Source organism: Syngnathus scovelli, chromosome 6 (assembly GCF_024217435.2).
Source record: "Syngnathus scovelli strain Florida chromosome 6, RoL_Ssco_1.2, whole genome shotgun sequence".
NCBI lineage: Eukaryota > Metazoa > Chordata > Actinopteri > Syngnathiformes > Syngnathidae > Syngnathus > Syngnathus scovelli.
In genome coordinates, this window is record NC_090852.1 from 17078291 (window position 1) to 17106092 (window position 27802).

The 27802-nt window shown below is 44.7% G+C and overlaps 4 protein-coding genes across 6 annotated transcripts; 3 read left to right on the forward strand and 1 right to left on the reverse strand.

Annotated features, from left to right (window-relative positions):
- The first annotated feature begins 9 nt into the window (after positions 1-9).
- Positions 10-3003, forward strand: LOC125970618 (calumenin-B). Its single transcript, XM_049723133.1, has 7 exons — positions 10-160; positions 771-1025; positions 1126-1319; positions 1390-1556; positions 1633-1693; positions 1794-1990; positions 2107-3003. Exons 1-7 carry the CDS (start codon positions 33-35, stop codon positions 2209-2211), a joined length of 1107 nt encoding a protein of 368 aa, XP_049579090.1. The 5' UTR covers positions 10-32; the 3' UTR covers positions 2212-3003.
- Positions 3004-3728: 725 nt separating this feature from the next.
- Positions 3729-6299, forward strand: LOC125971096 (calumenin-A-like). The gene is made up of 7 exons (XM_049724042.1): positions 3729-3886; positions 4105-4248; positions 4629-4822; positions 4888-5054; positions 5131-5191; positions 5699-5892; positions 5956-6299. Exons 2-7 carry the CDS (start codon positions 4106-4108, stop codon positions 6058-6060), a joined length of 864 nt encoding a protein of 287 aa, XP_049579999.1. The 5' UTR covers positions 3729-3886; position 4105; the 3' UTR covers positions 6061-6299.
- Positions 6300-6309: 10 nt separating this feature from the next.
- LOC125971091 (protocadherin-15) lies at positions 6310-11027 on the reverse strand. The gene is made up of 15 exons (XM_049724037.2): positions 10916-11027; positions 10632-10846; positions 10093-10149; positions 9341-9433; positions 9196-9282; positions 9014-9124; positions 8772-8942; positions 8591-8681; positions 8417-8523; positions 8141-8341; positions 7940-8071; positions 7706-7784; positions 7455-7645; positions 7353-7373; positions 6310-7262 (listed from the first exon to the last, which is right to left on the reverse strand). The coding sequence occupies exons 1-15, from the start codon at positions 10983-10985 to the stop codon at positions 6453-6455; spliced, it is 2436 nt and encodes an 811-aa protein (XP_049579994.1). The 5' UTR covers positions 10986-11027; the 3' UTR covers positions 6310-6452.
- Positions 11028-11720: 693 nt separating this feature from the next.
- On the forward strand, positions 11721-27071 carry kcp (kielin cysteine rich BMP regulator). Of its 3 annotated transcripts, none has more exons than XM_049724015.2 (47): positions 11721-11924; positions 12365-12792; positions 13349-13869; positions 14307-14379; positions 15103-15407; positions 15848-16016; positions 17217-17275; positions 17509-17602; positions 17862-17944; positions 18037-18133; positions 18194-18273; positions 18338-18423; positions 18496-18586; positions 18663-18762; positions 18843-18928; positions 19009-19102; positions 19172-19333; positions 19684-19790; positions 19854-19947; positions 20019-20192; positions 20280-20362; positions 20488-20581; positions 20675-20857; positions 20956-21126; positions 21199-21372; positions 21827-21909; positions 21973-22063; positions 22151-22233; positions 22301-22474; positions 22621-22800; positions 22867-23131; positions 23202-23284; positions 23357-23450; positions 23588-23761; positions 23846-23928; positions 24000-24120; positions 24223-24305; positions 24380-24479; positions 24552-24640; positions 24705-24807; positions 24868-25010; positions 25126-25298; positions 25372-25483; positions 25551-25652; positions 25713-25877; positions 26047-26347; positions 26457-27071. In XM_049724015.2, the coding sequence occupies exons 2-47, from the start codon at positions 12705-12707 to the stop codon at positions 26675-26677; spliced, it is 6291 nt and encodes a 2096-aa protein (XP_049579972.1). In that variant the 5' UTR covers positions 11721-11924; positions 12365-12704; the 3' UTR covers positions 26678-27071. The 3 variants fall into 3 exon arrangements, with proteins under 3 accessions (XP_049579972.1, XP_049579973.1, XP_068507212.1); XM_049724016.2 differs by having other exon boundaries at positions 19184-19333; XM_068651111.1 differs by having other exon boundaries at positions 19184-19333; positions 19684-19947.
- The last annotated feature ends 731 nt before the right edge of the window (positions 27072-27802 follow it).

The window sequence follows — 27802 nt, forward strand, 5'->3', positions numbered from 1 at the left end:
TTTTGGCCAATCCAATCAATGATGCTCACAGGATGTGGACCAATGAGCGAGCGACATGGCATCTGCGTCCTCGCAACGTCATTGGCTACTCGCCGTTCGCCCATCGGGGTGTGTTTCCTGGAGTCGACGGCCACATCGACGAACTTATCTCAAGACATCGGTAAGTCATCTTGAAATAAATTTGGACTCAATTAAAACACAAATGTCGTTTAATTTAAATACCGCCAGTATGTGTTACACAATATCCGGAGCAACTTTGCGTTACACGTAGTAAAATATGTTATAGAAATGTTGCGCTAAGCTAGCCGGTCAAATGTAGCATCAGCAAGTCCGTTTTGAATATAACGGTCACTCTTCTCCAATCATAATCAATCACTTGTTTACCAGTAACGTGTTTTATACGTTTAAAGATGTGCCACTTATTTTGTTATTTGTGTTACCTAAGCGTCGCATCTGCTTTGTGATTCACCAGTGTTTAATTTTCTATGTTTAAAGAGCGTGATTGACTTTAATCTGGCACTTAAAATAGTTCTTCTGTGATTTGGCATGATATAACTAAGTTGAAAGACTTCCATGAGAGTCAAACTAATGACACCATGTTTCATCATCCACAGTCAGCATACACTTGAGAAAATATTAATGCTCATCAGCTCCAGAGTATGAATTATGGAGATTAATACCTCAAATGACAATGGAGGTGTTTCACAGTGACATGAGGACACATTTTGTTTTCCTTCCCTTGCTAACAATGTCCTATTTCACCCACGCAGGTGCAGAGAGGGTTGCCGTGTCTACATGGGGAGGATGGAACTGCGGGCGTTTTTAATGTGCTTTGCACTCTGTGTGGTGTATGCCACCAGCAAGCCCACCGAGAAGAAGGAACGCGTCCATCACGACGACCCGCTCAGCAACCGGGAGCATGACGACGCAGAGAACTTTGACTACGACCACGAGGCTTTCTTGGGCCAGGAGGAGGCCAAGACTTTCGATCAGCTCACTCCTGAGGAGAGCAAGGAGCGACTCGGGTAAAGTTGTGCTCTTTCAGCATCATTTGACAGATTTAAATATTGCTACTATTACCCCCACGTTCTGTTTTTCATTGATCTGCTCTTGTGTTGTCTGCAGCATGCTTGTGGAGCGCATCGATGAAGACAAGAACGGTTTCGTGACAGAGGATGAGATGAAGAAGTGGATCAAGCACGCGCAAAAGAGGTGGATCTACGAGGACGTGGATCGCCAGTGGAAGACGCATGACCTTGATCAAGACGGCAAGGTGTCATGGGAGGAGTACAAGAACGCCACGTACGGATACATTCTCGGTAAGAACCTTCAGCCGCAGTTTGATAAAAATCCACCACCATGCCGCCAATTCTCAATCTTTGACCGCAGATGAACCCGAACCCGACGATGACTTCAGCTACAGACAGATGATGGTGCGGGATGAAAGGAGATTCAAAATGGCTGACCAGGACGGTGACCAGAAGGCCACCAAAGAAGAATTCACCGCCTTCATTCACCCCGAGGAGTTCGACCACATGAAGGACATCGTGGTGATCGTGAGTGATAACAACGCCCGGCAGGTAGCACACCGCTTTCATGGTAGCTGTTTGTTTACATTGCCCTGCCTCGTAGGAAACGATGGAAGACATCGACAAGAATGGAGATGGCCTAATTGACCTGGACGAGTACATTGGTAAGTTCTTCATCAAAATCAAAAGAGACACTTTGGGGTCTGAAAGCTGATTGAGGGCGACACAAGAAGGACCTGACCATGGTGGTGTTCCCCTTCACAGGTGATATGTACAACGAGGAAGGCACCACCGAGCCCGAGTGGGTGAAGACGGAGAGGGAGCAGTTCAGCGAGTTCCGGGACAAGAACAAAGACGGCAAGATGGACAGGGATGAGACACGGGACTGGATCTTGCCAAACGACTACGACCACGCAGAGGCCGAGGCCAAGCACCTGGTCCACGAGTCCGACACGAACAAAGTAAGCCCTCGGCATGCAAGGCTTGCCGAACCCTCTCAAAGTTGGAAAAGATTGTATACAATTTTTGAAAAATAATTTTCCGTATAGTACATTTATTTGAACCCTCCTTCCACCAGGACGGAGTTCTGACCAAGGAGGAAATCGTGGACAAGTACGACCTGTTTGTGGGAAGCCAGGCCACCGACTTTGGAGAAGCCCTCACTCGGCACGACGAGTTCTAAATTTGCAGCCGTCCGCAAAGACTTTGTGTCCACCACGCCTCATTACTCCTCTTCTCAGTGGATATCACCGTTTCTTTTTTATATATACACACAGGTCATCTAATTTATTTAACTTTTTGAATGTCTCTTGTCATGCACACGCACACACACACTTTTGCAAAGCTTCCTTGTTCGATCCAGTTTGAATGGATAAGAAAGTCAAAGGTTAATGCATGCAGAATAGTTTGGGTGCTTTTGTTTTGTTTTTTTTGCAATGCACTGGACAATAACCTAGCCTGATTTATTGACGTTGTTGCACCGTTTGAATTTTTGTAACAAGGGCTAAATTGGACTTTTAAAAAAATAGACCCTTTTGTTCACTTTGTAAGTTTAAGGCATCTAAATTTATGGACGGAATGCTCTGTTGCGTCATTGCTATAAGTTGTGTCTTTGTGTGTACAGTACATTTTCTTGTCTTTTTTTGACAACTGACATCCACTTTTGGCATTGTTTTACACTTTTGTTTTATGTGCCAAGCCAAAAACACTCAACAAGCCTTTATTTCTCCATTGCAAAGAGTATTAAATGCCTTTGCTATGCTGATATTATCACCACCAACGTTTAAAACCACTGTGCATACTTTTAAATCATTAACATGTTTCTTTTTTTTTTTTTTTTTATTGGCGCTCTGCTTAAGAAGCCTTTTTGTAGAGATTTAAATGTAAATATGTTGTTCTGCAAACTGAGCTGACGATCAAGTCCAGTTTTTGTGATTGAAAATATCTTAATAAAAACTATGTAAAAAATTTACAATGTCAGTTTGGCCTCCTTTTTTCTTTTCTCCTTAAATTCTGGATGGAAATCAATCGTGTAGCAACCAAGCACTGTAATAATAAAATAGACTTCACAGAAAAGGTGAGCGCAAACTCATCCAGCTAGTATCATAAAGGTCAAAGCATAAGTGCTTTATTACATTCAAACTTTAATATAACAAAAGGAACGAATGCATTGCATCACAACTTCAAGGAATTAAGATTTACCCTTTAATTTCAGTCTACTGATTTAAGACAACAGTTTTTAATTTTTGGATTAAATTAACGTATATCGCACAAATTCACACACTAAAGTGTCAAAATAAATCATTACATGCAGTTTATTGCTCATAAATGACTATTGTGTTAACTTGGATATGAACCAACACTGACTATTTTTAAGCAATAGTAATTTAATCTACCTAGAATTAATTTTAATCTACCTCGAACCACCCAACTTTTTTTAAATTGAGTACTTTGGTTTATTCAAATTATATTGAATTATTTTAAAAGAAGGATCGGGTTAACAAAAACATGTTGCAATATCTGAAGGTTATTACATCGCATCTGTTTGTAATTTTGCATTTGCTTTGTGAGTCACATAAACATCTCTGGCAGGCTGTTGTGTAAAGGGCAAAAGATTTTCTTTAAAGTTCTGATGTCATTTCTACATCGTGTCAAAATTCTTTCAGCAGTTTATGACATATCATAGAAGATTGAATGTAATAAACACATGAAACCTCATCTTTATGACTCACGTTTTTTTTGGGGTAGGTACTTGGCTGTTCCTCCTGGACAGACAACATTCAGAAGAAACGGTAGATCGGTTTACAATCCATCATTGATGTACAGCAGCGACGAGAAACAAAGAATACAACTTGGAAGTAAGTTGAGTTAAAGATGCAGAACGTTTGTGAAAAAAAATGTGAATATTTGGAGCGGATTAAAATGGAATTCGCCAAGGGTATTTAAAACCAATTATCGCAATTAATACAACATATTTTTGCTGAATAAATTTCCTCAATCTATCCTTTTTAAATTTTTGTCAATTTATTTGTCAATACCAGTGCTAACAATTTAACAACTGCATCTACATTGGCAGGATGAAGCTGTGGCCATTTTTCTTTTTCCATCTCCTCTGTGTGGTGGATGCCAACGGCGAGACCACGGTGAAGGACTTCACCAACCAGGAGGAACCCAACATCTTAGACGAGCTCACAATTGAGGAGCGCCATATGCACTTCAGGTAAGGTTGCGCTCCAAAACGTGAGGCCAGAGATAAAAGCAACTTCTCACCTTTTGATCATTTTATGGAAAAATCCCAATATCCCAAAATGAATGCTTTTTGGCTAAATGTACTAACAAGGCACCTGCTCCAACAATAAAGCCCTCTTAATTTAAAATATTTAAAACATATAATGGAAATTGGTAGGTTCTTCATACTCAGAACATGTTAAGCAAAAAGTATCTTGCAAAAGATACAAGTATCTTGTATCTTTTCTTTTAAAATGCTCAGAAAGGGGCAATTGCGCCGTTGTGGGAGTGAACAAAGCACAATTTCTAAAACAAACTGAACATTTCCAATATTCTAGGTCAACTTTTTCACCCGTTTGCTTTTATCGGCAGCATCGTGGCGGCGCTTATGGATACAAACCAGGATAGTTATGTGACCATGGAGGAACTGAGTAATTGGATCAAACGCATGTACAAGACATGGGTCTTCCAGAGAATTGACCACCAGTGGCCACAGTTCGATCTCAACGCCGATGGTCTGGTGTCATGGGAAGAGTACACCAACGTCACCTACGGAGAGCGTATCAGTAAGAACCCTAATGCGGAGTTTATAAAAATCCACCTTGATGTTAAATCCCGGCTTTGACCCCAGATCGCCCAGAACCCAAGGGTAGCCATGGCCTCAACTGGATGCTGGCGCGCGACGCAAAGAGGTTCAAGGTAGTCGACCACGACGAGGACCAGAAGGTGAACAGATCAGAGTACGCCGCTTTCATTTACCCCGAGCGTTTCGATCACATGGAGGAGACTGCTATACGTGTGAGTGGTAAAAACGACATCCGATAAATGACACTGCTGCGTCAATAGCTGTTTAAATTTTTTTCTTCCCTTCTAGCAAACACTGGAAGACATGGACGACAACGGAAATGGCATGATTGAATTGGGGGAGTATATTGGTAAATTGTTTATGAAATCAAATCAAAGGTGATATATTTTTTATGACATACTTAGTTGTGCTGTACAAAAAAACAATTGTTACCTTGCCTGTCATTTTTTGATATTCTGTTTTTTTTTATTTAAATTAATGGCCTGTCATTTTTTGATATTCAGTTTTTTTTTAATTTAAATCTTAAAATAGTTAACTTCAAAAATTGCCTAGATCCTCAGTTGAACAGATTAATAACTAATTAATAATTTGAAAATTAATAACATTGTATAGGATATACATCAGTTTTTGGAAAACTGAATTTTTTAAAATAAAAATGCAAATGTATATTTAAATATGTTCAACCAAACCATATATCCAAAGCAGAAACGGTAGATGCACCAATTAGCATGGTATGGGAAGCTCATTAGCTAAGCTAATTAGCATAATTGGTATGGGATTTTTAAACCTTGAAACTCCTACGTAACAAGGAAATAACACGAGTAAAACTCGACCATGTTCGTGTTCACGTCCTCAGGTGAAAGGTACCTGAAGGAAGGCGAGCCTGAACCTGGGTCGATGTGGCTCAGCAGGCGCAATTTCAAAGGCCTGGACAAGGATGGGAATGGCAAGTTGGACACGGATGAGATCCGAGAATGGATCAAGCCCAACGATCACATCCGCGCTGAAGAAGAGGCCAAGCGCTTGTTCTCCGAGTGCGATGTCAACAAAGTAAGCCCTTCATCTTCATCCCGTCGATGATCACTCATTTCCTATATACTCCATTTTCACTAGGATGGCAGGCTGTCCAAGACTGAAATGCTGAACAACTACGACCTGTTTGTGAGCAGCAAGGCTACCAATTTTGGAAGAGCCCTCGTTTATATCGATGACTACTGAATTTTTATGGTTTTGTTTTTTTCTTTACAGTTGACTTCATTTGGTAAAAGTTTCTCTACAGGCGTGAGCAATTATTTAAAATTTTTAGGGTTCACTTAAGCCTGTAGAGTGCAGGAAGAATATCAACCAGTGATTGTTCTTCATTTAGAAAATTCTCTATAGGCTAATTCAGAGTGGGAGATAAAATATTTAGAATGAAGCATTATTTGTGTCAGTTAAAAATAAATACTTGAGCATGAGGTTCTTGTCTGTGTATTTGCAATTGTATTTTATTGTGGTTTGGAGAATATTTAGGATTTAAAAAGGCAAAAAAAATTTAGTGGGTTGTCAAATACTTTTTCAAAGTTGAATGCCGGCGCCCCCTTTTGTCCGCCGTGCATCCGATTCTTCCATCACTGGGTGAACGTGATAAACATGGGATTGCACCGAGACATGACCCTCATTAACTCATCGTCGTCCGCCTCAAATTCGTCCTCGCTGTTCTTGTCGGCGTCTTCGTCAGCCAGAAATCCTTCGTCGTCCTCGCGGTTCGGCGGCTGATCCTCCCGCTCCTGGTGTTGGGGTTGCTCTGGCTGGTCCAGCGACGTGCAGGGCTGGTCATCCTCGTCGCTCCATCTTGACTGTTCAGGTGACGCGTCCACCATAACCAGCGTGGCCTTCAAAGGGAGCTGCTCGGGGGTGGGCGGCGAAAGCAGTCGAGGGGAGTCCGAAGGGTTTTGCGATGACGCCGCATGAGGCTTGCTGAAAGGTTTCTCTATCTCCGCTGAGGTGATCCGGGTCTGGATGCGAGGGACACTAGCAGACGAGGGTGAGGGGCTGGCGGGTGTCTCAACAGGGTCCTCGGTACTTGTTTGCGAGTCGAGACAGGTGCAAGGTACAGATGGATCCGGTGGAGGTGAATCCGAGTTTTCTGTGGGCTCAATGGGGTTGATGTCCACAGAGTTTGGCCTGAAGGTGGACAAGCAAGACAAGTTCCCGGTGGGGGTGGAGACGCTGTTGAAGGTGATGGTGGCACAGTTTGCTTCAGACAAGCTCAGGGTGGCATCGAGGGGAGCCGTCGACTGGTCGCTGCCCCCATTGTTGGGCTGTTGGCAGGATGGAGGGTCTTTCCCCGAGAAGCTGAACGAAGGATTCGTTGCTCCGTAGTCTTCACTGCTGAAGCTCACATCTTCCACCCGTGGTGTGCCACCGCTCGGATTCACCTGATGTCAAAAGTTAAGCGACATCTGTCAATTCCATCCATCACCATCATAACGGAAAATTCCGTTCAGTTTAGCCGTAACTCAACTCACCAGTTGAAACCATCGAAGGCTCTGCGGACAAAACAAGCACATTAAGAAGACAAGCACACTCACATGCTTAATAAGCTGATCCTAATTGTCCAGACATCTTACCACGTTGGGGTGCTTGCCCTGGGCCACGCAACCCCTCTCCAGGGGGTCCAGATGGCCCTTATGTTTCCTCTTCAGCCACAGAACCAAGGTCACAACGCAGCCAATCACCGTCAGGAAGGCCGTGCTGAGGAACAAGGCTTTGCCCAGGGTGCAACTGATAGCGCGGTCGTCTATCAGAGCGCTCAGAGGAACTGACGAGATTTCCTGAATTTAGTTTTCAATCGTTTCAGGGATTTCAGGAGGATTCTTACTTGATTGGCTTTCAGATAATACATCCACCACCACGGTAGAGACAACGGCATCACCTGACTCCCGGTCTCTCGCCATTACCTGCCAAATATCGATATTTATGCAACACTGTGCGCTTTGTTTTTAATCAGCTGCCCTTGTTAATATTCATTAGACAATTGGGACCTCGGTTTGCAAGGCACCTAAGACCTGAATCGAAAGGAGCGCAATGAGTCACTTGGCTGCTGGGGGCTTACGTGCAGAAGGTGTTTTTGTCTGGCTTTGAGCTGATTGGCCCTGGCAATGAGGAGTCCCTCCTGTGTGACCCGGTAGATTCCCGTGTGATTGGACGTGGGGCTGAAGGTGAAGTAGATCATCGGATTAAATCCCTGCGAGACGGGATAGGGAGGACAATTGAATAAGGGCCAAGGATTTCATTGTACTGCCGGTAGACCTACGTGTTTAAAGTCCTGGTCTTGCACGTGTAACATCAACGCCCTGTTGCCGTAGGTATAAACCAGGGAGGCGGGACTCTTTCCCGCCATCACAAAGCCGTGGTATTCAGTCATGTCGAATACTGGATGAAACCGGTTCACCGCTAGAACACGGACCAGCACAGTGGCTACGGTGTACTTCCTGGGGTCGTCGTCCTGAAAGGCCTGCACACCGAGTGAGTCCAAAGAGAAGTTCCGTAAACCATGTGAAAACAATTTAAGTCGAACCGTAACACTCACCATAACTTGAAGGTGCAGTGCTGGTGTGACGAGTCTATCCTTCACCGCGCGGGTGAACTTTACTTCTCCTGTCTGTCGGTCCATCAAGAAACGGCCATGGTCATCTCCTGGCAAGCACAACAGCATGGTTAAAATTCTACTTCGAATGACTATCGAAAATTTTTACTGGACGACCTGAGAGGATGGCATAGTTGACCGTCGCCTTGAGTCCTCTGTCTCCATCCACCGCATGGATTGGACCAGGAGAGAAATCCAGTACAAAGTCCTATAAGAACCAGACCAAGGTGATGGCCCAGAATAAAATGAGTCAGGGGACCTCATTGCCAATTTACGGCCCACATGAGTGACAACCAACCTCTTTGCCTTCTGTGACATTGACGGTGTAAACGGGACTGGTGCAAATGTGATTGGTGCGGTCCTGAAACAACAGCGTGCAGGGAAGGAACTGAGGGTACTGGTCGTCTCCATCCTGAACGTCCACCACGATGTCGGTGCTAGTGTTGAAGTGCTCTGCTGTGTTCATTTCCTGTCAGAGTGGGATTGTTAAGACCTTGATTGGCGTTTTGCTGTCAAAAATCTCAAAAATAAAAATCTTACAGCTGCATTGATAGTGAGCAAGAGCTGAGTTTTGTTCTCATAGTCAAGAGCTTTGGCGAGCGTCACCTCACCACTGTTGTGAAGATTGATTTTGAAGTACTCTGCGTCAGGCTGCAGAACACAAGCATGTATGATCATGATCTCAGCCTCATGGTAGTCGTCTTCGTTTTAGATCAACTTACAGATGACTGGTCAATGGAGTAAATGATCTGATCATTGTCTGCATCAGTTGCCAGGACGGTAAACACGAGCGTATCGACCGGAGTCAGCTGGACAAAAGGCAGGATAAATTTTTTAAGTAAAAGTGCATTTATTTTCTGTCTGTACCTCGTTTATGACAACAGTTTGGACGGTGTCTTCTACAAACTCGGGCCAGTTGTCATTCTCATTGAGGATCTCCACTGCGATCCTGGAAACGCTCTGCAGTAGACAAAATTAATGTCAATTTTCAAGTTTCACTTTGACTATTCTTCTGATAGCTTTTTACTTCTATTATATACAATAAAGTCAGTCAAGATTGGAATCTTGATCGATCCTAGGGTTTAAAGAGGGGTAAAGAAACCAGAGGTGTCAAATCCCGATCCAGCAAATATGACCCGTGCCACAGTTTAGCTTTAGCCAGAAGCGCTCCTAATCAACCGCTAAGTAAACAAAACTAGCTTCTGGTAGCTGGTTTACCTGCCGGCTTGGTAGATTCAAAGCACCTGTAGCTAAAGCCAAACTACGGCGGGGCGTTTATTTTGTGGACCTGGATTTGACACTTCAGGTAAAAACACTTTTATTCAAGTCCCAGCACTCTACGGTAGCCATACGAGCTAACCTAAAACATATGACGTCACCCCCCCCCTCATTAAGAGTACAAATTAATCAAATATGGTATTGTATAAAATTTAAAGTAAAATTCTTCTTGATATTTTTAATTTTTGTGTTTATGTGGATTTAGAATTCACAACCTGTGCTCTTTTATTCAAGTCCAGAGGCTGAATCAGTACCAAAAATATTAGTACTGTAACAGTACTTCTACTCAAATCCACATAAGTACTTTTACCTCCGCTGAACTTTTCACGTCAAACGTTTACCTGAAGTACGTTGTCTTCATAGCATGATAATTCTGCTATCAGCACAGGACCCAGTACCTGAAAAACAGAAATTGTCATAAAGTGAATGGACCAGGGTTTATCGAAGAACTCAAAAGACAAACTATAGATGCTCGACTAGGAACGTGAATAACTGAACAGAACAACTAGAACAGACTGGAGACTAGAAACATGACATGAGACGAGAACAACCCGAAAGGAAGTGAGGCGCAGACAGGACTTAAATACACGACAGGTAACGAGAGACAGGTGACGGCAACTACATAGGTCGTGAGCACAGGAGGGGAGGGGCGAGCACACAGAAACCATGGCAACATTAAAACAAGGAAACAAACTGTGACAGATCTTGACAGGAATAGGATGAAGATGTGTGACATGTTGCTTAGTGATTTGTTTTGTGTGTGTGTTTGTTGTATAGAATCTACTGAACACCGTTCTAGAAAGCTCCATGGAACCTTGTGCCACATTTGTCAGGTACTGTAAAAACCAAAACCATAAAAAGTCAATTGATCAGGAACTACCTCTCGGTCAAGCACTTTCTCCGGTGATGAATTCAAACGTATGACACCTCCATCCAAAAAGAACCAATCGGCATCTTTCCCGTGGAGTCTCCACTCGACCCCTTCCATTGGGGGGTCCGCCATGAGGTCAACCACCACTTCCCCACACAGGCTGTTTTCCGCCACCCTCGAGAAGATATCCTGACCGTCCAAGCAACCGCCCCAACCCGACATCCCTGCGTCCCACATGAGAAAATTCACAGAATTAAGAATTCGGTGGCTTCATCGAGGGCAGTGTAATGTACCTGTGACTGCATGTAGATGCAGGAAGAGCATCAGTAGGAGGGTCCGCTTCACTTTGGCAGTGGTGGCCATCTCTCAGCTCAGACAGACGTCTCGAGGTAGCTGATGGCTGCAAGTTAGGATTGAGAAACAGCTGAAACGTCATTACATGAAAGAATCACCACCGAAGAAGAGGAACACTTAGGCCGACTACACAACTGTATTTTAATGATGGACATGATGGTGGTACTTTTAACAGTTTGAGTTAACTAGTATTGCCATCCTAGTGATGAAAATTATGTATTAGTGTTCAAGTTGGCATCCCGTACCAACCTGCTTTTGTTAAATCCTCCGGGTCGGTAGCATCAGCCTCCATGTCCTCCATCCGACGGGAAACACATTGCTGCTTCACAAATGGAAACAAACTTTTGGAGCAATAGCTTCAAAACAAAAGTGGCAAGAGAACATCGGCGCGACCCACCAATACCTCCGGCGACGCACGTTAAAAAGCAGACAGCAGCTTAAAGGACGTATCTAGGGATAAACGTCAGCTCAGGGGATAAAGCCTATAGGGGGGTGGGGCTTACCTGGTCAGGGGTAAGATGGAGCCAATCAGATTAAGACGTTGCCTTTGAGGGCCCAGACTGTTGCCGTCGGTGAATTTAAAAGATTTGTCCGGCTCAAAAGACAATGTTGACCTTGAGAAAGAGATTGCTATGCAAATGAGGCTCAGCACTCAGGTAGCAGTTTGATAATCAAAACAGTAAATGATTCTTTTGTGTCCTTCTTTTAAGCTGTGTGTCATGCAGAATTATTTTCTGTCTTCGTATCAACAGTTGAGTTGCCCATGGAGCTCAAACCTTCCCTTGGTCATGTAGGTTTAAAAACCACCCAGTCAGCATCCAAGCGCCGCACTTCATCTTGATATTTTTATTTATATTCGAACAGGCGAGGCGGTGCTGCAACAGGTGACGTTGTGCAATGACGTAAACTGTCCACCAGGTGTCAGCAAAGCTCACCAGTGTAGTTACAGTAAGTGCCAGGTTGACCTTTTCCCTTTTTTTCAGTGTTTTATGACTGATAAAAATGTTTAAATGTTACTAGTTTGTTGATTTAAAATGACACTTAAAACATTGTATGACAGTTAGCAAAGGTTTTTGTGTTTCAAACACATTCCTCGTCATAAAGTGGTGTATTTATTTTGGCACCATTTATTATTTATTATTTTTCCACTGATATGGCATGTTAACACGATAAACTCTCAACTAAATCATTTCCTGTACACTTAATAAAATGTTTTATGGTGTTGTAATAGGTGTCATCAAAGTTAATAAAGTGGTTAGCTACAGCACATTGCTTGTACAGTTGAACGTTTTACAACGTTGACATTTTGACCCTGGTACAGATCATTTCTATTAGCATTATTTCCTATGGGAAGAAAAAAAAAAAAAACATCTGTTTCTTGTCCACAGGGTCTCATGGCTCCTCTCCAGTCTCCACACCGGGTTTAGCTGATAGCCAGGGGGATTGAGGAGAGAGGGGGAGGAAGAGAGAGAGAGAGAGTTAGGGAGTGAGAATCAACAGTGCTTGTCCGTGATGGGTGGAGAGACTCCCAGCAAAACGAAGGAAAAGCAAGGAGGGAGAAAAAGACTCGCTGGTCACCTTGCAACTTTACTCACAAGCAGAAGAAGAATGAAGACGGCAAAAGTGTCAGTGAGAGCTGTGCTGTGTGTGGCCCACTGAGGGAATCCAGATGTTTTGTCTCCACACTCTCTGCAGGCTGTCTAGAACATCTCCTTGTTGAATGATAGAATGGAGAGTGTCCTAGTGTTGTTGGATTTATTGTGGTTGGTGGCAATGTCTGCACAAGGGATGGCGGCGGCTCCATATCAGAACAACGGTAAGATTTCCGGATTTCTTTCGAGATGAGAGGAGCATCGTATTTCCCGCCAGACGCACATAATGAACAAATGTTGAGCTTAATGACTTCATCGTGTTTTTACTGTACATTTAACATTTTTGTTGAATGAGGTTATACAAATTAAAAATGGATCAAAAATGTGCAAAAATATTATTTACAATATATACAAATTGCTATTTTATTATATTGGTGGTATTTTGTCCTAAGAAAATTTGATCAATACAGCATTAAATACACGTTAGCAAATATAGGATTTTTTTTTTTTCTACAAAATAGAACTGAATGGAAGGTTGACGCAAAAATGTGACGTAATATAAGTGATATCATGCACATATTTTACTGCATATTTTTCGATTCACCCGATTTATATCTGTCCGCTATTGCAATCTCTCACCCATTGTGTTAATGTTACATTCCATAACAGTAATAAGAGCCCTTCCATCTGTTACAAATCAGACCCCAAACTACTGTAAATAACATTATTGATGTCAATGTTTGAGCATAACGTGGAGTGTCGTCTGTGTTCCCCCCCCAGAGATTGACCTGCTGTCAGCTCTGAACATATCCCACCCAAAAAGCGGGCTGTCCAGACTCCACAGTCCAACGGGTACCGTATACAGAATCCGACCCAGAGCGCCTCACCTGACGCTCCCCGCTCAATATTCCCGAATCCTGCGCTCGGAATTCCAAGGAAGCATGGGCTTCCATTTGGTGGGCCAGCAGCTTCAGCGCACCAACATCAGCCTTTTATCTCTCTCCACATCGTCCGTTCTTCTCCAGCTTACCTCCTCCACCCTGGATGATGTTCTGCGTGTGGACTACCGGGCAGGAGGGGGTATCCGGAGCTTTCTTTTCCCCGAGACAAATCCCTTCTCTTCAGGGAAATGGGTGCAGTTGGCCGTCAGCCTGGAGCCAGACAGGCTCGTATATTTTGCGGACTGTCAAGAAGTCCAAGTTGTCCTCGTAAAAGCGAAGGAAAAGTTGGAGCTGGAACTACCGCAAGATGTTGTTATCACCCTGGGAAGCACACCGGGGAGAAAAGATAGCAAATTTAGTGTACGTTTTTGCACACTTGACATATTTATTTGGCTTTCTCGAGCTCTCAAATAGGATTCACCTTATTCCAAAAACCTTTAACGTGCTAGACAGAAAGATAATCACACCGGAAAATCTTTAGACACATGCGATAATTGGGCTTTCCTCTGTAGGATGCCAAATTTTCCATTATCAGTTTGTTTATACACCGTTTAAGTTCAGATGCATCCTGTAAAAGAGTAACTAGCACGATTGAACATTTTCAAACAAGAAAGTTACAAATCAAAGGATTGAGACTAAACAACCATTAAGTGAATAAGAGAAGAGGGTTAGAAATGTGAAAAAGGGGTCAAGTGGTTGGTTGAGTACACATTGAAGTCGTTTCAGATTGATTGGTATACAGAGAGGGAAACCGAGAAGATGTCTTAATGTGCTCTGTTTTTGCTCTGAATTTGCAGGGTCAGTTCAAAAAAGCAGAGATCTCACTAAAGGCCTATAAGACACGTCCTTGGCACTGTGATAACGTGACAGGTAAATATTTCCAACTGTTGAAAAAAAGTGAGTGGAACTGGCTGTTTGAGAACGTTTCAAATGAAAGATGGACTGGTCCCGTGAATGTGTGTGGTCGTCCGTATGTATAAAAGTTTTTTTTTTTTTTAAATGGGTTAAAGAAAAAAAATCTGAATTAAAAGAAAACTCAGTTACAAAAAGATTTAAAGAAAAAAAAATATGGTTAAAAATCAAATATAAAGAATATAGTAATAATTAATAAACACATATATACAATTTAAAAATAATAATATATAAAATATTAATTAAATAAAAACTTAAAATAAAAATATATTAAAGATTAAAATAAACACTTTAAAAAATAAATGAATTGAAAGAATATAAGATTATAGACTTATATGAACTCTTTCCATCTGTCTTTGCTGTCTTCCACACGTTTGCTGTATACTCAACAACATATCAGGTAGCGCAAGCGTGCCTTAACGTCAATTTAACAATTTCAGTGTGCCGAAGGCCACACTGACAGTCATTTCCTGCTTCTTGTTTACATCTTGTCTTGCCATCAACGCTTATGCAAACATTTAAGTCAATTAACTTGGCCTGGAAACTTTCCAAGGCCTCGGGCAGGGGGGGTCCACTGAGCATTATGTTTACATACCGACCCTAAATGTGCTTTTAATTAAAACAAAAGTAACGCAGGGATATCAGTATTCTATTTCTCTTATTTGTTCTTTTTTCTTCTAGATGCTCTGCCTGCATCCACTTCCATTGACAGCGCAGATTCTCATGTTAGTGGACCAGGGCTACAACGGGAGACTCCTTCCACCAGCGGTAAACCTAAAAGGAAGCACAGAGCGTCGCTCCAGAGTGCTCATTATCCACCACACAGCATCCAAAGTCCGCAGCTGCAAAGGGGAGCGGTCCTGGGCCCACCAGGACTCCCCCAAGGGGGGAAGTCCATTTCCCAGGTCCACCGGGACGAAGGTCTGAGCAGGTTGGAGAGTAGACTGGAGGACCTGGCTCGTAAGATGGACCTACTTCAAGCTCAGGTGGAGACAACGCCATGTTTTTTAACAGTATACACATTTGTGTTTATATTTACAATATTGTTTTTTTCATGAAAATTGTTTGCAGTGCCAGTCAAAAGTTTTGGGGTCAATGAGGAATTTTTTAAACAAATAAATAAATAAATATAATAAAATAATAAATAAAATATTCAAATTTTTAAAAACGTACAGTAGCGACATAATTGTAAATAATTCAAAACAAAACGTTTTTGTCACGCTTTTCTCCATTTCTGTGCTTTCTAGTGTGTACACATTGGCCACCAGGGGGCACTATAATACAGACATGGATATACTATACTAGAGACTCAGCTTCTCTTTCAGCTTCTCAGTACAGCTGTAATAAGTGTTCTCTGCAGATGATAAAGAATTTATGCCTGTCTAGTTATTTTGCCGCTTAATCTATATACGCTATGTCGTGATAGAACGAGGCGCTACAGTCACGAGTGCGCCACCTGGAGGGATGCGAGTGTGTACGGCGATCGTGCGTGTGGGAAGGCAGAGAGGTAGAGGACGGCCGACGCTGGCAGACCGACGTCAGCACTGTGTGCACGTGCACGTCCGGAAAGGTCACGTGTCAAGCCAACATCAGAGGTACCAAATCATTTTCCTACATAAGCACCAAAGTAGAAGTGCAGGTGAAGGTCTTGGATGAATAACATGCTCAGTTGCCATGACCGGGACAACTGTGTTGCCGTGTGACCCGACTGGTCGCCTATCTGGTTTCATCCCATTAAAAACACTTGGTGCTTGTCGCTCATGACTCACAGCCCACAGCTGGTGAGCGAGTCTTCATTTTTGTTGGCTCTTGTCAAGGAGTTTGTTTTTGTTGCCCTATTATGACTTTTACAGGGACTCTTCAATGGGATAGGGGAGGGGAGGGGGGGAGGCGTTAAGACAGAAATCCCTACATAGCAAGAATGGCCCTAATCCTCTATTATGAATATGGACGCAGCAATTCATGCTCTAATAATCTCGGGATTATTAGAGGGTCTGTTTAGGACAAGTGGAAGAAAAGGTGGATCCTCGCACCCCTTTGCACGCCACTTGGCCTCCCCAGTGTGAACTCACGTAATCATTTCCCGTTGTCTTCCCTTCCATCTCGACGTTAATTGTTTGTGTGTGTGTGTCGGCCTGAGGAGACTCCAGATGCATGCACTTCATTCACACACACACACTTTGATCTCATTCATTGCTAGAGGAAATGTTTATTGCCTTCAGGCCTTCATAGTCTTCCTCGCTCTCTTACCCCCCCGCTCCACAATTAAAGTAATTATCTCCCAAAAATCTTAAACTAAGTCAATGAACTCCTACGTGTGTAAATGCACGTGTGAGTGTGTGTGATATGCGATCTCCAGGAAATCCTCCAGATAAATGTGGACTCTCTGGAAAGCTATCTATCACCGACCATCTACTAGTACGCCCTTCGTTCTTTCGAGTTTGCATTTACTGGTTGGATCTGCTCATGTCTAGTGGGGTCAAAGGGTGCACTAGTACACGGAACTTGCGGTGAATATGACGGAAATGGAATAGATGCTCAAAGGCTTCCCCTCCCTCGGCACACAGAAAAAAATGTGACATCACAGGCCCGCCGCTCTGTCATTACGAGTGGAGCCAGATGTTGTCCATGCGGTGTGACCTGGTGAAAACCTGCTGCTGATTGGGGAGGGGGTGTGTGACACAATTATTTCCACATTCCTTTTTTTTTTTTTGTGGTTAGGAAGTGCACTCACTTGGATCACTTGGATACTCACGACTGTATAAGTCAAATATGACGTTTGTTCTTCTCCTCAGACTGCGAGACATCGGATAGAAGAGTTCATAACGTGTCTCATACTGTGAGCACGTGCGGGGTGAGTTTTTGAAAGATTTATATCGATGTTGGAAAACCGTTTGCAATAGTACAAAAAAAAATTGTGCAAAAAACAACTATTCCTAGAAATAACAGTTAATGTTGTAGTTAAACAAAATAATAATACACAAAAATTAAAGTAGTTCTAGAGAAAAATTTGAAAAAGTGAAATATTTTGAGAAAAAACATTTTTTGACTTTGAACTCAAATCATTTGGATTTTTTTGTAACACAGGGTGGTGAGGGGGATTGTTCGGGCGTGGCGTGCCCGTCGCTGGACTGCACCCAAAGGGAGAGCGTACCTGGAGAGTGCTGCCAGCGATGTACAGGTAACACTGTCAAAGTTCGCTAATCAACAGTCAAAATATATTTTTTAATTTTTATAAATGTACGTCAATTTAGTGGCATTGGGAAAAGACATATTTAAAAAAAAAACATATACCCATGAAAAAGAGCTATATATTTTCAAGAAACCCTTGGGTATATTCTATTAGTATAAGTAATAATAATGATAATTATTATGATTAATTACTATTTTTATTAGCTGAAATGTCTCGCTTGATAACATGAATTTGTGTCGTCCATCAGGCTGCGTCCACTCAGGCGTGCGTTACGACCACAACGCAAAATGGCGGCCGGATGAGAGTCCGTGTGATGTCTGCCACTGTTGGGTGAGTCTTCCCCAACCTTTTTTTTTTATTGAGCCAAAGCACATATTTTTTTTTTACAATAAGTAAAATTTGACGTCATGCTTCTCCCCCAGGAGGGCACCGTTCGCTGCGAGAGGGAGCCTTGCCCCCCGTTGCCCTGTACCAACCCGGCGCCTCCTCCGCACCGCTCCTGCTGTCCAGTGTGTCAAGGTGTGTGTGCGTCTTGTCACATGTACGCTTTAAGTATGATGATAAATTTCTGTCTTCCAGATTGTGGTGTGAATGGTCAGCAGTTCCCAAACGGAGCTGTGATCCCAACAGGAGACCGCTGTGAAAAATGCTCATGCGTGGTACGGGCAACATTTCAAGCGACATCTTTTAAGCGTGGTTGTAAATACAAACGTTTTATTTCAGGATGGAAATGTGGCATGTTTACCTCGTCCATGTCCTGCCCTCTTTTGTTCAAATCCCGTGCACCACGCCGGAGATTGTTGCCCACGGTAATGCCTACTACCCAGAAATCAATTAATCAATTCTATTTAATAATTTGAAAATGATGATGTGACTCGTAGGTGCGATGAGTGCAAGTACGAATCTCAAGTCTACCTGGATGGGCAGAAGTTTCCGTCCACGGGCGACCCTTGCATCGAGTGCCGCTGCTCTGTGAGTTGCGTTCGTAGTGTTGAAGGGTTTTATGATGTTGCCGTGAGTCGAAAGTAAATAGTCCTTACGTTGTCAGGCGGGTGAAGTGTCCTGTGAGCGCACGGAGGCGTCGTGTCCGCCGTCACGCTGCAGCCACCCGGCCAAACGCAAGGGAGAGTGTTGTCCAACTTGCAATGGTTTGTGATCTACAAACACATGAATATTTAAAAAAAAAAAAAAAAGATCTTAAATTTTATCTGCGCCTATGCTTGGACAGAGTGCGAGTTTGATGGGAAGGTGTATGCAGACGGAAAAGCGTTTGTCCCGCCCGGAAGTGGCCCCTGCCTGCAGTGCAGGTGTAAGGCAAGTCCTCCTACAACCAACATTTTTTTTTTTCTTTGAGATTTCGCTTTACTCCGCGACATTCTTTTGCCATACTGCAGAGCGGCAACGTCGTTTGCCACGAAGAAAAGTGTCCTCCCTTGCGATGCTCCAACCCTGTACGAGAGCCGCATCGCTGCTGCCCCGTCTGCAAAGGTAGAACCCTAACCCTAACCTGCAGTGCGTCTCAGCAGACACTTCATTAGGTACACTTCGGCCATCTAGATCTCCACACAGAATGCGTGCTGGACGGCTCCGAACCTGAAGACAACTCCAAGCGGCACCCCGAGGATCCGTGCTCCAGCTGCTCGTGTCTGGATGGAGACCCTCAGTGCACCCAGATGAACTGCCCCCCCGTCACCTGCCAGCATCCCACCAAGACCGCCGGTAACTAAACATCCAAGTTGGGATTAAAATAGTGTGAATAAAATCTTCATTTTGTGAGGAAAATGTGAAAATATTTATGGGAAAAATAAGTCTTAATTTATTATTGTAAGAAATTTATATTATTATTATTATTATTATTATTATTATTATTATTATTATTATTATTATTATTATTATTACAAACATTACAAAATACAAGATAGTTGAATACGGTAGTAATATTAAAAAGATGTAATTAGAAAAATATTTTAAAAAATTATTATTATTACAAACATTAAAAAATACAAGATAGTCGAATACAGTTGTAATATTAAAAAGCCAAAACGATCCATGTGTTCATCTGGCGTCAGGCTCCTGCTGCGCTCTGTGCGACAGCTGCACGTATCATCACCGTATCTACGGCAACGGACAGACGTTCGGGACGCCCGAGCGGCCGTGCCACGTCTGCACCTGCCGGGTGAGCATACCGCCGACAAATCCCTCTTCAGATTCCTTCCTGCTCACCCCCCACCCCTTGCAGCACGGCACTGTGGAGTGTGAGAGAAGACCTTGCCCAGCCCTCAACTGCAGCAACCCGTACACAGCGCCTGGAGAGTGCTGCCCGAAATGTCCAGGTATCTCCACCTCGTTTCAGTTTCATCCTAACCGATCACCTTCTTGATTCCGACGTGTATGTTTCCCCTAGACTGCTTGTTTGACAAGCACGTGTTTGTGGACGGCCAGGCTTTTCCCAACCCGACCAGCACGTGTGAAGAGTGCATATGTTCGAGCGGCACCGTCGACTGCCAGCAGGCTCAGTGCCCTCGGCCGCGCTGCAACGCGCCGCTCGTGGGCGGGTGCTGCAGGAACGACTGCAACGGTCAGCACGTCCATGCTCAACAATTTCTACTGAAAAATAATTTCAACTATCGCCATGCATGTGACTACGTGACTTGTCGCCATTCAGGATGCAGCTACGCCGGCAAAGAGTATCCCAACGGTCAACAGTTTGCACATCCCACCGACTCATGCAGGACCTGCAACTGCATTGTGACTATTCATATCCACACTGGCTCATTTATTACCTAAGCGAATCATTTGTTGCATTTTAAAAATTGACTTTTTCATTTAAATGTAAGTATGAAATCAAATTTGTGTCCATTTGTCTCCTGCAGAATGGAAATGTCCAATGTCTTATGAAGAGGTGTCCACACCTGTCATGCCCCAATCCGCAAGTGTTGCCTGGAGAATGCTGCCCCCAGTGTCCTGGTGAGGAACTGCAAGCATAAAACACAATTCAGATTGAAAGAAAGCACAAATGTACCCAAAATTCACTTGGATTAAATTTTTTTGTGGCTGCAGCTCCGCCTCTGAACTGCGAGTTGGATGTCCAAACGTACCGACACAGCGAGCGCTTCTACTCGCCGTCAGACCGTTGCCAGTTGTGCTCGTGCGACAACGGCACCGTGCACTGTCAGAGGAAGCCGTGCCCCTTCGCCTCATGTTCCCATCCTGTCACGCGGGACTGCTGCCGCACCTGTCAAGGTATAACGTGGGATTTCCTGTTTTGTGTTCAAAGCATCCCATCCATTGAAAATCCAACATGGCCGCTGAGCTCACCCTGCCTGCTCTATTTCCATCAGGCTGCCTGTACGAAGGTCGAGAGCGCGCCAACGGGGAGATGTGGGACGACGCTTCGGACCTGTGCGCTGCCTGTGTTTGCCACGAGGGGTCCGTAAGGTGCGAGAAGAAACATTGCCCCCCTAGCAACTGTAAGCATCCTGTGCAGCGACAGTGCTGCAAGTCCTGTGAGGGTAAGCAAAACTTCATCTGGACATTCATCAACACTATATGGAGTAAATCAATACATTGTCACCTTTGCGCAGGCTGCCTGTATAACGGGAGGGAACACGTGGACGGCACGGAGTTCACCGACGACAAGGACCCCTGCTCTGTGTGCTACTGCTACGCAGGCGAGGTGGTCTGCACCAAGGTGCCTTGCTACGGAGACTGCCGGCATCCGTACAAAGCGCCCGGACAATGCTGTGGAGAGTGCCAACGTGAGTTGCTGCAAAAACACATCAAGCGGGGATTTCATTTCACCTGAATGAGTTCTGTTTTCAAATTAGTCGTTGGCAAAAATATTAAAATATTACACAAATATTTTGAATTATTCAAGAATTTTTTTTCTAGGAGATGTAGTGATATTACAAAAATTATTATACTACCAGAAAGAAATACACGAATGATATAAGTGGGAATTTTTTTCCTTGTAATAATTTGAGTTAATAAAATATTTTGAATTATTAAAGAAATGTTTTTTAGGAGATATAGTAATATTACAAAAAATATTATAGTGCCAGAAAAAAAATACATAAATGATTGGGATTTTTTTTTCATTTTCTCCTTTAACATCATTTTTTTTTCCTTGTAATAATTTGAGGAAATAAAATTGCGAGAGCGGTGGGTGGAAGATGGTGGTCATCATTCAAAATAGTTGTCTTCATTTATCAGGCTGCTTTTACAACGGAGCAGTGCTGGACAACGGACAGTCCATTCCTGACCCGGGGAACCCTTGCTCGGAGTGCACCTGCCAGGTACCATCAAAAACACACACATTGCACATTTTACGGCCACCAAATGTGTGTGTTTGCTTTCAGACTGGCACCGTCCGCTGTGTGAAAAAATCGTGTGCAGTGACGCTGTGTCCTCACCCGGTCCCAAACGCGTGTGGATGTCCTGTGTGTGACGGTAATGACATCCACAATTTCAAATTGGATTCATTTTTTGTTTTATTACTGTCCAAGTGAGCTCATCCTCTGCTGTGGATGATTTCAGGATGCCGTTTCCAAGGTGTGGATTACCTGGACGGTCAAATCGTGGCAGGAGAAAAGAGCAGCTGTCAGGAGTGCAGATGTTCAGTGAGTGTAACAATCATCATCAAGATACACAACAAACGCACAAAATGGTCATTGTTGTTCTCCTCAGAGAGGCGAGGTGGCTTGCGTACAGAAAAGATGTCCCGTCGTGTCCTGTTCTCATCCGGCGCTGGACGGATGCGCGTGCGGCGTGTGCGACGGATGCAACTTTGAGGGGCGGAACTGTTTGGACGGAGAACGATTCACGCATCCAACTGATCGTTGTCAGCTCTGCTCATGTCGGGTAGAAAAAATATTTTTAGGGTTATTAGTTATTATTAATGGCCAGCTTGAGTGTCCAAATATTTTGTGACATTTTGAAAAAGTGGATCGCTACTTGTAAAACTACTTGTCCAGTTTGCGTGATGTCCGCAAATATTTTGCCTGCAGAAAGGCGACGTGCTGTGCACACGCGTGCCGTGCCCGAGCGCCGCCTGCTCGCATCCGGTGACCCCCCCTGGCGAGTGTTGCCCCGTCTGTACGGGGACGTGTCGCCATCACGGCAGGGAATACCAATCCGGCTCGACCTTCCTGTCGCCCTCTGACCCCTGCTCTTCCTGCTCCTGTCTGGTCAGTCTGCTTACATAAAACCTGCGGGATGTTGAAGAAGATTAAATACGTGTCTGCATCCTTAAGGAAGAGGTGGTGAGCTGTCAGAGGAGACCTTGTCCCGTGCAGTGTTCCCACCCCGTCCCTTCAGACGCCTGCTGTCCCGTGTGCGACTCCTGCCTGTACGAGGGCGTGGTCCGCGCCCACGGCCTGGCCTTCGCGCCCGCCTCCGATCCTTGCCAGCGTTGCACCTGCGTCAGAGGCACGGTCACCTGCGTGCCCCCCGTGTGCCCGCCGGCCCTCTGCGGCCGAGCCGTCACCAAACCGGGACGGTGCTGCCCCGAGTGCACGGGTACTGCAATGCGGCTATGATAATAAAAAATCTCAAGGATCCAAAATTGAGCTGCAAATTGTGTTGTAAGGATGCATGCTGGATGGACAAGAGTACAGCGACGGGCAGATATGGACCTCGACCTCAGACCGCTGCTCCACATGTACCTGTCAGGTGGGAGTGGTGAAGTTTCTCGAGTTAAGTAACGGACATTTTCATAGGGTGACGTTATTGCATACGCTGCAGGCTGGCGATGTGCGGTGTTCAGCTCCGGAGTGTCCCCAGCTGACCTGCATGCATCGGCTGACAGACCCGGGGACTTGCTGTCCTCGCTGTAGAGGTAAACGTGAGAAATAAGCAAGAACAAATATAAGTCTGTTTTCAAAAGATATAAAAAATTTACCGTATTGAAGTAGGGCTGATTGCAAAATCGAATTATGATTATGGCATCTCACTTAAAATATTTAATCACACCAGGTTGCATGTACGACGGAGCCGAGTACGCGGAAGGAAGCAGCTGGTTCGCCGACTCGTCCCACTGCCGCAGCTGCATGTGCGTGGACGGCGTGACGACGTGCTCGGAAGTTCGCTGCCTGTCCCCTTGCAGCAACTTCATCAAGATGCCCGGGGAATGCTGCCCCGTGTGCGCCGGTAGGACGACTCAGCGTAGACGCCACGGGCCGCCGCCTTGTTGTGATGTTTCACCGTGCCGTGTGATTTTTATTTTTTCCCGAGACTGCGTGTTTGAGGGGAAGGTGTACGGCCCAGGAGACACCTTCCATCCGGCTGGAGACCCCTGCCAGATTTGCACCTGTGAGGTAGGAAAAAATAAGGAGTCACAAAAAAAACACACACTTGTTGGTGACAATGTGACAATGTGTGTATGCAGGTGATGCCGGATGGAGAGCAGCACTTGCGTTGTTATCGTAAACAGTGTCCCAGCCTGGTGGACTGTCCCAAGAACAACATCTTGTTCTCTGGACCAGACGCTTGCTGTCCTGTGTGCGCACGTCAGTTCCAAAAACTGAACTACAGATTAAAATTCCCTAAAAATTTAGGGACTGTAATGCTTATGTGTGTGTGTGTGTGTGTGTGTGTGTGTGTGTAACCAGAGCCTCTGAGTAACTGCACGACTACGCTGAACGGCAATGAGGTGCTGGCGAAAGACGACCCCTGTTTCACATGCCAGTGCAGGGTAACACAAAACAACACAACACTTCATAAAATTGTCACATTTTAACATTCTATTGCGTTTGTGTGTTTGTGTAGGATCTAACATGGACGTGCCTCCATCAAGGCTGCCCTCCGCTGACTTGCCCTCCCAGCGAGCAGTTGACCCCTCCCGACTCGTGCTGCCCAGTTTGTAATGGTGACGTGATCGCAACCCTCCTCCATCTCCCCGCAATTTCTCGTTGACGCTGACATCCCGCTTATGCCGCAGAATGTGTGATCGAGGGTCAGAACCAACGCGTGGCGAGCGGCAGCAGCTGGACGGATAGCGCCGACGACTGCGTCACCTGCACTTGTAACGTAAGTTGGATCGTGGATGGGGTCGGAGAAATTCTCAATTTTTTTTTATTTTTATGTAATACAGCTGGGCTATATCGAGTGTAGCATTGAGGACTGTCCATCCACGCCTTGTCCTAATGGTCAGAAAAAAGTGAAGGTGTCAGGCAAATGCTGCCAGGAATGTCAAGGTAACACAACCAGACAACTCGGTTGTGCGTCGGCTGTATGTTTACATATGTGTGTTGTAGATTGGGGCGTGTCATGTGTGCACCTTGGCATCGTGTACCAGTCCAACGAGCAGTGGCAGGTGGACGAGTGCACGGGCTGCACTTGCGTGTCTGGAGACGTGCACTGTCGTAGTGAACGCTGCCCTCCCCTAAGCTGCAATACGGTCAGGAAAAAAAAAAAAAAAGCAATATTTTCAAATAAATATAATTTATTAATATTATTATTATGATTTTGAAAAATATATAATTTATTATTATTATACTACAATGCATACTTAGGACGAGATGCCATCGGTGGTCCCGGGCTTGTGCTGCCCTCACTGCATCCCTCGGCCGGCCACGTGCATCGCGTTCGGCGACCCTCACTACCGTACCTTCGACGGACGCATGCTTCACTTCCAGGGGGCGTGCACCTACGTCCTGGCACAGGATTGTCAGGGTGGAGACTTCAGGTCTGATGGTCACCATGGCAACGGGAAAAGCGTGTGGCGCTTGGTTGACACCTTTGCTTTGTTTTTTTTCAAGTATCCACGTCACGAACGACGACCGCGGTCGTCAAGGGGTGTCGTGGACGAAAGAGGTGACGGTGTTCATCGGTGATGTCACAGTGCGGCTGCTGCAGGATTGGCTAGTAAAGGTTTGTGTGGAACACCGTTTTTTTTCCACATAAAAAATAGGTTGTCTCACCCGATTGTGCTCCTCAGGTAGATGACGAGACGGTGAAATTGCCGTTCCTCAGAGAACCGGACATCTACGTGGAACGAAAGGCCAACACCATCCTGCTGAATAGCAACATCGGCGTCAAGGTCTGCTCTTGTTCTCCTCAGAGAGGAATGACAAAGGATTGATAACGCTCTGGTGTTCAGGTTCAGTGGAACGGCCGTTCCCACCTGGAGGTGAGCGTTCCGGGCTCCTACAAGGGAATCACCTGCGGTTTGTGTGGAAACTTCAACAACTTCCATCAGGATGACCTGCGCATGCCCGGCGGGCAGATAAGCTTGTCGGAAGCAGACTTTGGCAACAGCTGGAGGGTAAATAAGACAATGTTGGAAGGAGGACCTTGTTTGGGTTTCAAAGTAGGGCTTCAAAGTCATATTAGGGTTTCAAAGTAGGGTTTGCAACAAGGGTTAGGGTTTCAAACTAGGACTTAAATCTATGGTTAGGGTTTCAAAAGATCAACTGTGTGATTGTGTCAACCAGGTAACAAACGGAAGCCACTCTCTGGCATCGTGCCGCCCGGGCGAGGACGTGGACCCCTGCAAGGAGGCGGGCTACCATGCCCGTAAGAACGCCAACGCCCGCTGCAAGGTCCTCAAATCGGAGGTCTTTAGGCCGTGCCATCGCGTGGTGCCCCCCGAGCCCTGGTACGCCGCTTGCGTCTACGACCTGTGTGCCTGCGGAGCCAACACCGACGAGTGTCTGTGCGACGCTCTGGAGGCCTACGCCGGACAGTGTCGCGAGGCCGGCGTGGTCCTGCATTGGAGGGGACCCTCGCTGTGTGGTGAGTCACAAACCTCCAAAAAGCATATTGCAATAAAATGTACTTTTTATGGTTTTAAAAAATCACATTTATCATATGGAAATAAATAATAGTTGTAATACATCCACAGCGGTGAGGTGCCCGGTGGAGAGGGGCTTCGTGTTTGACGAGTGTGGCCCGCCGTGCCCCGTCACCTGCTTGAACGTGGGTGCGCCATTGGGGGTGCTAGAGAGCCACTGCTTCAAGCCCTGCGTGCCGGGCTGCCAGTGCCCGGCTGGTATGGTGCTGCACAACAACTACTGCATCCATCCTAGCAAGTGCCCCAAGATCATCCACGGCAACCAGTGGTGACACCTTATTCGCCACTCAAGACTGCACTCGTCAATCATCTGATTGGTCGCCAGCCAATCACAGGGCTCTTACAAACAACCATTCACGGCTACTGATTATTTTGAGTCCTCACGGTTTTAAAATGCAGGCAGAAACTTCACTGCCAGTGCCAAAATTGTGAGACAGACCACCATGCTGCCCATGAGACTGAAGATGCAGTTCTATTTATAAACCACAAGGTGTAGTAGTTTCACTTGAACGTTCACTTCTACTTTTTATTAAACACGTTTCTAAAATATGTTTATGTACTGTGTTCCAAATGGACATACATGTTCTACAAGCACTGTTCAATTTCACATTCTCTCAGGTTTTCTTTTTTTGGAGGGGGGTGAATAAAGCTCTTACTAATGTCCAATTTGTATGAATTATTATAGTCACCATTATCAACAGCTCCCTCAAGGTACCGATTTGAAAAAAATCATTTCAAAACATGAAGCCCCGATGCACTATTTGTCACTTGATCCTTATGTCCTCTTGGGGGCTGTGGAAACCATAGCAACAGCTTGTATAATTAATGAGCCAGCAGGTGGCGCACCATGGAGAAGGTAAGGAAGGGTCTTATTGAGAAGCATTTCATTAGGGTTATATGTTGAACTTGTTTCTTGTGTTGGCGTGAGAGAAGGAGAAAGTGTTTTGTGACCTACAGCGAGGAGGAAGTGCGCATGCCGGTGAAACCGAAGGTAATCGCCAACTTTATTTTTATTTATTATTTATTCAATTTATTATTTATTCAAAATTTAGAAGAGGGAAAATGAAATAGGCTTATTTGTTTTATTATTGTATTTGTGACACATTAACATTTTTTTGTTTTTACCAATTAGTTTTCAGAAGGAGACAGCCAATGGTCTTGCTTTGGTGAGCGAATTTTGGATGTCCTCCTCGAAATGAACAGCATGAAAAAGAAGGAAAAGGTCAAGAAAGTACTATATACCTCGACTCTTGACTTATGAGTTTAATTTGTTCTTTCAACAAGATCGCAACTCAAGTAATGTTACTTGCAGCCTTGAAAAGACAGCAAAAAAAATAATTTTGAAATAAAAAATTGGACACTTTGTTCAGCTATACTGGGAGCTCCAGCTGCTCAAT

Coding starts and splice junctions, on each gene's coding strand:
- kcp (XM_068651111.1), top strand. CDS start 12,705: ATGGAGAGTGTCCTAGTGTTGTTGGATTTATTGTGGTTGGTGGCAATG. Junction 13,870..14,306: donor GAAAAGATAGCAAATTTAGT/GTACGTTTTTGC, acceptor CTGAATTTGCAG/GGTCAGTTCAAAAAAGCAGA. Junction 18,587..18,662: donor GCATCGAGTGCCGCTGCTCT/GTGAGTTGCGTT, acceptor TTACGTTGTCAG/GCGGGTGAAGTGTCCTGTGA.
- LOC125971096 (XM_049724042.1), top strand. CDS start 4,106: ATGAAGCTGTGGCCATTTTTCTTTTTCCATCTCCTCTGTGTGGTGGAT. Junction 5,055..5,130: donor TGGAGGAGACTGCTATACGT/GTGAGTGGTAAA, acceptor CTTCCCTTCTAG/CAAACACTGGAAGACATGGA. Junction 5,893..5,955: donor CCGAGTGCGATGTCAACAAA/GTAAGCCCTTCA, acceptor CATTTTCACTAG/GATGGCAGGCTGTCCAAGAC.
- LOC125971091 (XM_049724037.2), bottom strand. CDS start 10,985: ATGGCCACCACTGCCAAAGTGAAGCGGACCCTCCTACTGATGCTCTTC. Junction 9,283..9,340: donor AAACTGTTGTCATAAACGAG/GTACAGACAGAA, acceptor CCTTTTGTCCAG/CTGACTCCGGTCGATACGCT. Junction 8,072..8,140: donor AAGACCAGGACTTTAAACAC/GTAGGTCTACCG, acceptor CCCGTCTCGCAG/GGATTTAATCCGATGATCTA.
- LOC125970618 (XM_049723133.1), top strand. CDS start 33: ATGTGGACCAATGAGCGAGCGACATGGCATCTGCGTCCTCGCAACGTC. Junction 161..770: donor GAACTTATCTCAAGACATCG/GTAAGTCATCTT, acceptor TCACCCACGCAG/GTGCAGAGAGGGTTGCCGTG. Junction 1,320..1,389: donor CACGTACGGATACATTCTCG/GTAAGAACCTTC, acceptor CTTTGACCGCAG/ATGAACCCGAACCCGACGAT.